The 9,885-nt window shown below is 42.3% G+C and overlaps 2 protein-coding genes across 3 annotated transcripts; one reads left to right on the top strand and one right to left on the bottom strand.

Moving 5' to 3' along the window:
- Nucleotides 1-2,609: 2,609 nt before the first annotated feature.
- LOC127781329 (B3 domain-containing protein Os08g0324300) lies at nucleotides 2,610-6,412 on the top strand. Of its 2 annotated transcripts, none has more exons than XM_052308273.1 (5): nucleotides 2,610-2,692; nucleotides 3,438-3,566; nucleotides 4,426-5,038; nucleotides 5,162-5,355; nucleotides 5,744-6,412. In XM_052308273.1, exons 2-5 carry the CDS (start codon nucleotides 3,453-3,455, stop codon nucleotides 5,987-5,989), a joined length of 1,167 nt encoding a protein of 388 aa, XP_052164233.1. In that variant the 5' UTR covers nucleotides 2,610-2,692; nucleotides 3,438-3,452; the 3' UTR covers nucleotides 5,990-6,412. The 2 variants fall into 2 exon arrangements, with proteins under 2 accessions (XP_052164233.1, XP_052164232.1); XM_052308272.1 differs by lacking the exon at nucleotides 2,610-2,692 and adding an exon at nucleotides 2,847-3,202.
- A 1,031-nt stretch (nucleotides 6,413-7,443) lies between these two features.
- Nucleotides 7,444-8,415, bottom strand: LOC127781330 (NDR1/HIN1-like protein 6). Its single transcript, XM_052308274.1, has one exon. The coding sequence runs from the start codon at nucleotides 8,294-8,296 to the stop codon at nucleotides 7,568-7,570; it is 729 nt and encodes a 242-aa protein (XP_052164234.1). The 5' UTR covers nucleotides 8,297-8,415; the 3' UTR covers nucleotides 7,444-7,567.
- Nucleotides 8,416-9,885: the final 1,470 nt, after the last annotated feature.

A 9,885-nucleotide genomic window follows, 5' to 3' on the forward strand; every position in this document is an offset into this window, starting at 1 on the left:
TTCTAGGAAGCTTACTAAAGACCTAGGAGTATGACTTATACGCTCCACCCGAGGAGTAGTCTACAGACGGTCTAGTACCAGATAAGATTTTAAGTGAAACTTGCTTGCACAAGACTTGCAATTCAAGGCGTAGTCCATTGTTCAAGTTGTGAGTAAGTGTAGCTTGGAGTTCTAGATGGATGTTCAACCTTAATCGGTCTCCATCGAACCGCTGGTATATAAACAGTACATTGGAAAAGGCAAATCTCAGTGGGATTTTGAGATTTTATGGGGGATTGTTGGAATTAATGGATAGGCCTTAGCCCACTCGAAGATTAATTCTTTGGAAAATCACAAAAGCCCACCTCATGGGATGGCATGCATGTGGAGTTTAGTACCACCTTGCTTATTCTAGGAGAGGGGGACCTCCTTAAAAGGGAGGGTGCCCTCCTAGCCACTTGAATCATGTGTGGTGGAGAGAAGAGGGGGAACACACGCGCGTGCTCGCTCGCCTCGCCTCGCCTCGCAGGGCAGGGCAGGCGGCGCGTGTGCACGACATACGCGTCGAATGGTCCGCCAAAAATTGGTTCCTCACCTTGCGCAGATGCAGCCTCCTTTTGCAGTTTTGTTTTGCTGCAAATTCGGATTCGTTTTTGTTTTGGAAACGTTCCGAAAAATCCGGTGCGTGAAAACGGCGTGGAGTCCGGATAAGTTACGCGCGACTTATCCGGTTAGGTTACGCGCAACGGAGATCGTGCGGGCGCCCTAATTAAGCGACCCTTCTCTATATAAACCGACCCGCCGTCTTCACGCAACACACGAAAAAATCAATCTAGGGTTTGTCTCCTACTCTGTGCTGCGCCGTCGCTCGTAGATTACTCCATCCCGCTCGCCGGCGTGCACCGGCGATCGGGAGAGCAGGTCTCCGGAACCTCTGCCTTCGACGTCCTGCACCGGGAGAAGGCGGCAATAAGGTTTTTGGGAAGCGCTTAGCGCGACTGCTCCCTGTTCGTCCGCGACGGCTCGTCTTCCTCTTCGCTCGCGTGCTGCGTGCCTTCGTAGACGCCTGCAATCGCGAAAAGTTCCTACCGAGTAGCCGGTCTTTCTACCACCTCGGTACGTGTTCAATATGTTACGCATATGTGATCTGTTCATATTTTACTGCTTAGTTTACATGTGTAGATCTAATGATACGTTAATGCTAGTATACATCTGCAATACCATGATTTATTTATGGAATATATTAAATCATTATATGCCTATAATCTCAACACCTTCTAATGGCCATGAAAGTGTTCGTTATATCTTCTTCCTCCACTTTTAAGAAAACATCCCGCTTAATGAATGTGACTATACAATCATCCAAAAGCTCATCACCCATCTTATTTCTCAACCATCATTAATAAATGCATCAGTTCTACTATAATAATTTAATAAATATCACAATGCACATGAGTAAAGAGTTCAAAATTTCGAAACTGAAAATTGAAAAAAAGTAAAAAGTAAAAAACCTTTTTTTTTGCCTGGTGCAGGACTGCGGTCACTGCGGGCGGGCGTTGGCGGCACACGCGGCAGGTCTGCAGCAGTGCGCTAGTGCGGCACTGCGGCTGCGGCGGCAGCCGGCCAAGGCGGCGGACTGCTGTAGGCTACGGCGCCAGTGCGGTAGTGTGGGCTGCTGCGGCGACCAAGCCGGCCAAGGCGCGCACGCGTGGCCCGGCGGCGCTCGCTCTCACGATCTGATCAGATCGCTGCTCGCGTTGGCGTCGCGACTCGCGAGGGCGAGGAGGAGAGAGACAGAGAGTCCTGCGATGGCGCGACGCTTCGGTTTCTGAATTCCAATTGATTAGATACACCGTACACGCGTGTGAGGGGTGGGGCCTGTGGGCGGCGGGCGCTGGCTCGATGTGCCTCGCTATAAAAATTTAATCTAATGATTTAAAATATCGGGTTCATCAATTTAAGTGAAAATCGAAGGTTAGATTTGATATAGCCACGTGGTGGTCTAGGAGCGTTTGTAGAAGTATTAGATTTGATAGAGCCACGTGGTGGTCTAGGAGCGTTTGTAGAAGTCCCACGTGATGGTTTGAGAGCGTTTGTAGAAAATTTAATGGACTTTTAGTAATTAATAGATTTAAAATATTAGGTTTACCAATTTAAGGGAAAATCGAAGGTTAGATTTGATAGAGCCACGTGGTGGTCTAGGAGCGTTCGTAGAAGTCCCACGTGGTGATTTGAGAGCGTTTTGTAGGAAGTTTAATGAACTTTTAGTATATAATAGATAGATAGATTTAGTATATAATATTCAGGCACTAGTAAAAAAAATTAATTGCAGAATTCGTCACTAAACCGTGAGATGAATTTATTAAGTATAATTAATCCATCGTTAATAAATGTTTACTGTATCACCACATTAGCACTACATTGTCAAATCATGGAGTAATTAGGTTTAAAAGATCCGTCTCATAAATTAGTCGTAATATGTACAATTTGTTATTTTTTAAAACATATATTTAATACTTTATGTAGATGTTTAAACGTTCGATGTGATGAAAAATTTCGGTTGGGATCTACCCTCAGGCAAGCAACGGCATAAATAAGGCGACACATCCCAAGAAGACCACCAGGGGAAGCAAAGGAGGGTTCATGGTTGCGGGTCAGAAACTCAGAATAGAAGAAGATTGTTCCGTGGAAAAAAGAAAATAGAAGAAGAAAGGTATGGAGGATCTAGTACTAGTAGTGAAATCAAGAACGTCACTCCCTATCGCTTTCTCTTCTCCCCGAAGGAAGGAAAGAAACAATCCAATCATATTATAGCTAGTATCCAATATTCTTGTTGTCTTTCACCTTTTGGTCTAGGTTGTCTAGTGCTTGCTATTCTTCTACTAGTAGTATTATAACTGGGTTGTTCATTATTTGAAGATTTTCTTTTCATTGGGGGGACCGGGCTAGAACGATTTTTCACCATCTTTATCTGGTCGGTTTCATGATAAAACTGTGAAAAGTTGTGTCTTCTTCCAAAGCTGTGTGGGTATGGAAGGGTTTGTACGAGGAGAGCGCATGGAGGGTTTGGGGGAAAGAAGAACAGATTCACGCCTTCTTTTGCCGCGGCGATGGGGTTTTGGGCCGTCGGCGGATGCGGCCGAGAGAGAGAGACCTCCCGCGCGGCGGCCGAGAGCAGCCGAGGCAGGGGGGACGGCCGGCGGCGGCGACCACGAAGCCGTCGGTTTGTTTTGTTACTACTCCATTTCTGTTCCCCCTCCCTGATCAAGTAAACTAGTTTGTAGGATCGCATCAACTCGGATGAGGAATTTTTGCCGATTAGATTTAGTTTTCAAGCTGGAAATATGGTGATTCACGGGCCTTTTTCTTGTGGTGGTTGTCGTTGTTGTTCATGCCATTTTTCTGAAGTGAAAGATGAACAAAAATTTCCACTGAAAAGTAATATTTTGACACTGCAGGTTTGTTGAAAAACGATGGGCACATCGTGCGAAAGATGCAGACGGCGCGATGAGCAGGACTACAGGAATTTGGATGATTCCCAAAAACACTTCTTGCTAACTATGATGGGTGATTTTCAACATGAGATGGTAAGCCAAATATTTTTTTTTTATGAAATGCAATGCTGCTTCTTTTCTTTTCCCTTGCCGTTTGTATTTTTTTTTGTTTCTTTGCTTCTTACAAGTTCTGTTTGGTACAAGCATGATCTTCCTTGCAAATTTCAATAATTCGGTGACTAGATTGTACCCTCTTAAAAGAAACAAGTATTGATGCCCGGATTTAAGCCAATAATATGATACCACATTAGGTTTGTTGGTTAGCACCAGATGTAATATTTTAAAGAGCAAGAAATTAGGCTTTTCAATTTCGTCAGTTTGTTCTGTAGTCACATACAGAAATCAGGGCCTGCCCTGAGATTTTTGTCGCATAGGGTGGAACTAAAAAGAGAGGCCCCATTTTGAACATAAACATGAAAACATTAATATAAATATATCAATTGCAAAGATCGAATTATGTGCATGTACTGAACGACTGATATACATTTAAACTAACACCAAAATTATGTGAACAAACTGTAGCAATGAAAGAAATAGCCTGCAAACAACAAACGAGTTCATAACACTGAACTGACATATATTTAACTACTTGTCATTTGGGAAAAAAATCACAGCGGAATTACCGCTAGTGACTCATCAATAACATGCCGCAAAAAATTATAATTACTTGTTATCCCATGCATTTCAACTTTGATGTTCATACATCACCCAGATCTCATCAGAACTACACAGCTCCACGCTGGTAGCATCAAGGTGAAGCATGCGTTATATTGTAGCATTCTGGTTTGGGCTATCTATTGCCTTCATAGTGAGGAGAGGAAAACATAGTAGAGCAGCTAGTATATCATAAAACTATATTCAAACTAACACCCTCAAAAATATGTTTCTGCAGATCATTCCAAAAGAATTTGTGCAGCGTTTAAAGGGTGACATCCCTGGAGAAATCCAACTGGAAACACGTAACAGAAACAGTCACACTGTTAGAGTTGACAAGACCCAAGAAAAGGTTATCTTTACAGAGGGATGGGCACAATTCGTCAAAACCTTTGATCTGCAGATGGGTGACTCCATGATGTTCAGATTCAATGGAAATTCTCAGTTTGATGTCATTATAGTTGATCAAATTGGCCGCGAGAAAGCATGTTCTGCTGTTGTGGATGATTCTCAGAATCCTAATGTGCAAGAAAGGCGCGTAGATGCTACTGAAACATTGAACAGTTCGCGCGCTCATTCTCAGCCCATGCCAATGCAGTCAACTACTGAAACTGTGAACCATTCACATGCTCGTCCTTGTCCCATGCATACTGCTGTTGATTGCATGCCCCTTTCTCATGCTCATCCTCAACCCATGCCGATGCAATTCCCTACCGAAACTGTGAACCATTGTCATGCTCCTACTGGTCCCATGGAAATGCCACTTGAAAACGTTGCCCTTTCTCATGCTCATGCTAGGCCCTTGCAAATGCAGTCACAACCAACGGATAGATTGACACAGGTGCAAAGAGGTAACTCAAGTAAAGGCAACATGACCACGATGAGTTCCTCCTCCATGTCATCTGGTTACAACTCAATTATTATATGCATTTCCTGATAAAGCACATCTGATGTTTTCTTTTCTTTGCACACAGGATATTCTTTGTCCTCTAAAGATCAGGATTGCATAGTAGGTGTTATACCTGATCCCATCATCGGGCAAAAGACCATACTAAGTCGAGTTCAGGTGAATGTGGTGAAGCGCAAGATCCAAAATATTGGTTCTCAAATTCCAATCTTTGTATCTGTCATTGGAAAGAACAACGCCTCTGGAAGAATATCCTCTCTAGTGAGTGCCATATTTCTTTGTCAAATGTGCATACTTCTCAATTATGCACTATTTATACTGGTGTTTGATTACCGATGAAAAAGTATTCTTCATGTTGTTAATTATAACCTACTTCCTCCGTCATTCTATCATTTCCCACATTCATATTGATGCTAATGAATCTAGATAGATATATATGTCTAGATTAATTAGCATCAATATGAATTTGGGAAATGCTAGAATGACTTACATTGTGAAACGGATGGAGTACTAAGCTGTAAGCACTGAATTTACATGTGATATGCTTGCTGCGGTTGCTTAATATATATGATGCAGTGCCTAATTGTTTTAGTTATAATTTATTTGCGATGATTCCATCATCTCATTTTTCTTTCATGTATGCAACTAGAGTATCGCCAACCGATATGTTGATAATTACCTTCAAGACGAGAAAACTATCCGTCTTTCGCGTCTTGGGGACAAGTGGAACATCAGGCTTTCTGATTCGAGTGGTAACAGAAGGATGGTTGGTGGATGCCGAAAGTTTGCGGAAGACAATGATGTTGGAGTGGGTGATATCTGCCTGTTCGAGCTGTTGAAGAATCATAAATGCACAATGAAAGTTCATATCATCAGGGCAAAGGATATCTGTTAATCGAAAAGCCTGTTGAATCTGCTGATTTCTCTGATGACTGTTGCTGGTGCTTTTGTGCTGCTGAGAATGGTAGTCTATCCACAGTTTATGCAACTACTGGTACTAAGTTGTTATTGAACTAGTACATTGCATGCTGATTAGCTGGTGACTTCCCTTGCTAATTCTCTTTTTTTGGGTGATACACTAGGGGGGTTCCCTTGCTAATTAATGACCCATGTAATTACTGATACTTACTTTTGGTGCAATGCTTTTGTAGTTAGTTATCAACTGTTCAGGGGCTGTAAGCAGGCTTTCCGCTGTTTTTTTCTCCTTCGGTTCTCTCAATTATATCACGGTTATTGCTCTCAAATACAATCCGGTTAAAAAAAAGGCTCTTGTATTTTGCTCCTCTAGAATTCTCAAAACTTGGAACATCAGCTCCTTATTTACGCAAATATATCGACTTCTATATTGTCTGGATTGATCTTCTCTGGATGTATCTAGGTAAATTTGAATGCATTATTTTTGTCCTCTTTTCTACAGGGTTTAATCGTATACTCATGCGTATTAGTGTTCTATACTTCTATGCATCTTGACGTTTAATCTTCTATTTCATCGGTCCATAAATATAAGCATTCAAAGTGTACACAAATGTAAGTATTCCAATGTACTGTCCTATGAATCATCTATTTTTTCAAATTTCTTTCTATCTCACCAGAGAGTCCTTACGTTTGTTAATGGAGGGAGTGAATATTAGAGATGCAATGTACGAGTTGGAGGATTTGTTAATGATTCATTTTACAATGCTAAACTTTCTTAAAAGTCTGAAAAAATATCTTAAAACTACAAAATTGGACGTCATTGGACCGTAAACTTTAGAGCAATGTGGCTGGCGTCGACATGGCCAAATTTAAATAATATATAAAAAATGGATTCAGGAATTCGAGAAAAAATAAACATGGTTGCTCATCGGAGTACTTAGAACCTACAAATTTGTGTTCCCGATTCCTATATTTTGCATTTCTTCTAATTTCTTACACTCTGTCTATCCAAACACCAATTTTCTCTCTGTTTTTCTATTATATTGAGTTTTCAGTTACTATATTTTTCATTTATTCTCATTTCTTATTCCTTTTTATGTTCCTCAACACCAAGCATATGAATTGCAAGATTCGACTTTCGAGCAGTGATGAAATTGATCGACAAACAGGATGCACAATTTTAGTACAACAAATGGTTCTGAAAAAATGGCCTACGAGACGAATCAACTTCTCTCTATCCCAAAAATATAAAATATAAAGTATTTTAGGTGGATTTGACCTATTTTATCAACAAATGGTTATGTCTAGTTTCATTGCACCATGATATGTCAAATCCACTCAAAATAGGTCAACAAATAGTTATATCTAGATTCAGTGTATATGATATATCACATCTACTCAAAATCTATTATATTATATTTTATAACGTACGGAGTACTAGCTAATTAACATTTAGTATTAGTTACAGACTTAATTAATTACAAGCTATAGCTACATTAAGAAATTCGATTAGACAAGTAATCATCGTCATTTCAATACATCCTGAATTCCTGATGAATTAAAACTCTACGTTGACCCTGTATTCGGCGGACTTGATAGCGGGCTTCTTCTTGGGCGAGAGGCAGTCGACGACGAGCGCGCAGTGCACTTTGACCGTCACCTCCCGGAGGTCGACGTCGCCCAGCCGGAGCGTCACCGGCGCGCTGACGTACACGTCGAGCGGCACGTTGCCGGCCTCCTCGCTCTCCTCCAGCGCGCCCTGCAGCCCCGGCCCGAAGCCGTGCCGCCCCTCCATGGCCACCCTCACCACCGTCGTGTTCCGGTGGCCCTGGTAGAACGCCGGCAGCCGCCCCGAGCACAGCGTCGTGCCGCGGTACGACACCGCCGCCCGCGACCCGGCGCCGTAGCCGATCCCGACCATGTCGTTGGGGTTCTCCGCGCGGACGGACGCCACCAGCTTGGCGTACACGGTGAGGTCGGAGGAGCTCACGTCGAACCGCGCCACGGACATGTCGGACACGGAGTAGGACGGGGCCTTGGGCCTGCACGCGTACAGGAGGTACGCCGACGTCGCCGCCACCGCCGCGACGAGGAGGAGGAGGAAGCAGCAGCACCAGCAGAGGCAGCCGCGCAGGCCGCCGCCGTCCGTGATGCGGTGCCGGGGCATGTTGCGGCGGGCGCCAGGCGGGACCGTGGCCAGCGAGCTGGAGCCGTACTCCTCCGTGAGCATCACGTACCGCGGCGGTGGCGGAGGCTTGGACGGCCCCGAGCCCCCGTCGTACGCCATGGGAGAGAGAGGGCCTAGCTCGAGCTAGCTAGCTAGAGAGAGAAAGGTTGGGATGGAAGGGGACTAGGGGAGCAAAGGCGCCGTACGTACGTGGTCGCGTTCATGGCGAGCGGCTGAGCGCTCGCTGTGGACAATGTGTCCAAGCTTGCTAAGCAACGCTCATGTCTTAATGGGGATGGCTATCTTTAGACCGCGCGCAGCGCGCTTGTTAGGTATTCATGCATTATCTTTTCTCTCACACACGGTTTCTCGTTCGCTTGCGCTATAATGTTTTGTGTTTTTTCTTTGAAGGACATGCAAATCAAAATCGACTGTTACGATCCAACTCAAATATCACAGATCAACAATAAACATGGCAGGAAACTCCAATTCCATCACAAGATAAAGTGTTCGGTGACATAAATTTAGAGATGGAAGTATAGGATGGGATAAGCAATACTGCAATAGATTGGGAAAAGTAGGGGACAAGAAGTAGGGGAAGGAAGGACACAAGGCATATGCATGCGGGGGATCCTAATGGGCGATCGATCGTCTGGAGATGGGGGTATCAATCAATCCCCCTCCCTCCCTCCACCTAGTTTCCTTTTTTGGCACCGCATTACTTTTCTATTTTAATAAATTTATGCACCTAAAGTTTACACATCTAAAGTTTAGAGACCCAAAGTTTATAAGTTAAAAGTTTATATATCCGATTCAAATTGAATTTGAATTCAAATATTTTTTTATATATAATATTTCTATACATCTAAAGTTTATACACCTAAAGTTTATAGACCCAAAGTTTATAAGTCAAAAGTTTACATACCCGTTTCAATTTAAATTTTAATTATATCTGATTTGAATTTGAATTCAAATATTTTTTATATATAATATTTTTATACATCTAAAATTTATACACCTAAAGTTTATAGACCCAAAGTTTATAAGTCAAAAGTTTATATACCCGTTTCAAATTTGAATTTGAATTATATCCTATTTAAATTTAAATTTGAATTCAAATATTTTCTATATATAGTATTTCTATACATCTAAAGTTTATGCACCTAAAGTTTATAGATCCAAAGTTTATAAGCCAAAATTTTACATAACCGATTCAAATTTTTTATATAAATAGTATTTCTATATATAAATTTTTCTAACTTTTTGTGTTTTTTTAAAAAAATTGTAGTGTACTATAGTAGAAGAGAAGAAGAGGAGGAGGAAGGGGAAGAGGAGGGAGGAGTGTATCTGAGTATAGGTGAGGGGCGGGGGTGATCACTGGACGGATGGGGAAACGATCACCCACCCATTAGCATTTCCGTATGCATGCCTGTTCATCGATGATCCCCTCAGCTGCAGTGTATCTTGTTTTTATACTCTTTGCTATTCGGTTGGGTCTAAAGCTGGCCCACTACACATCTATGACATTCTTCTCTTCTTGGAAAAAGGCTTGTCCTCAAGCCCATGTAGTGCTTCTGCTTGATCCTTGAGGACTCCTTCAATCCTATTGAAAAAATTCCTATAAATGCCTTTGAATCAAATGATTAAATCCTATCCAATCTTTTGAAATTCCTATGGAATGAGCAATCCTATAGAAATTTTAGAGGAAA

Source organism: Oryza glaberrima, chromosome 8 (assembly GCF_000147395.1).
Source record: "Oryza glaberrima chromosome 8, OglaRS2, whole genome shotgun sequence".
NCBI lineage: Eukaryota > Viridiplantae > Streptophyta > Magnoliopsida > Poales > Poaceae > Oryza > Oryza glaberrima.

What these genes read in the sequence shown, in the direction of transcription:
- LOC127781329 (XM_052308273.1), top strand. Translation starts at nt 3,453, where the DNA reads ATGGGCACATCGTGCGAAAGATGCAGACGGCGCGATGAGCAGGACTAC. An exon ending in ATTGACACAGGTGCAAAGAG is followed by an intron (nt 5,039 to 5,161) that starts GTAACTCAAGTA and finishes CTTTGCACACAG; the next exon opens with GATATTCTTTGTCCTCTAAA. An exon ending in CTGGAAGAATATCCTCTCTA is followed by an intron (nt 5,356 to 5,743) that starts GTGAGTGCCATA and finishes GTATGCAACTAG; the next exon opens with AGTATCGCCAACCGATATGT.
- LOC127781330 (XM_052308274.1), bottom strand. Translation starts at nt 8,296, where the DNA reads ATGGCGTACGACGGGGGCTCGGGGCCGTCCAAGCCTCCGCCACCGCCG.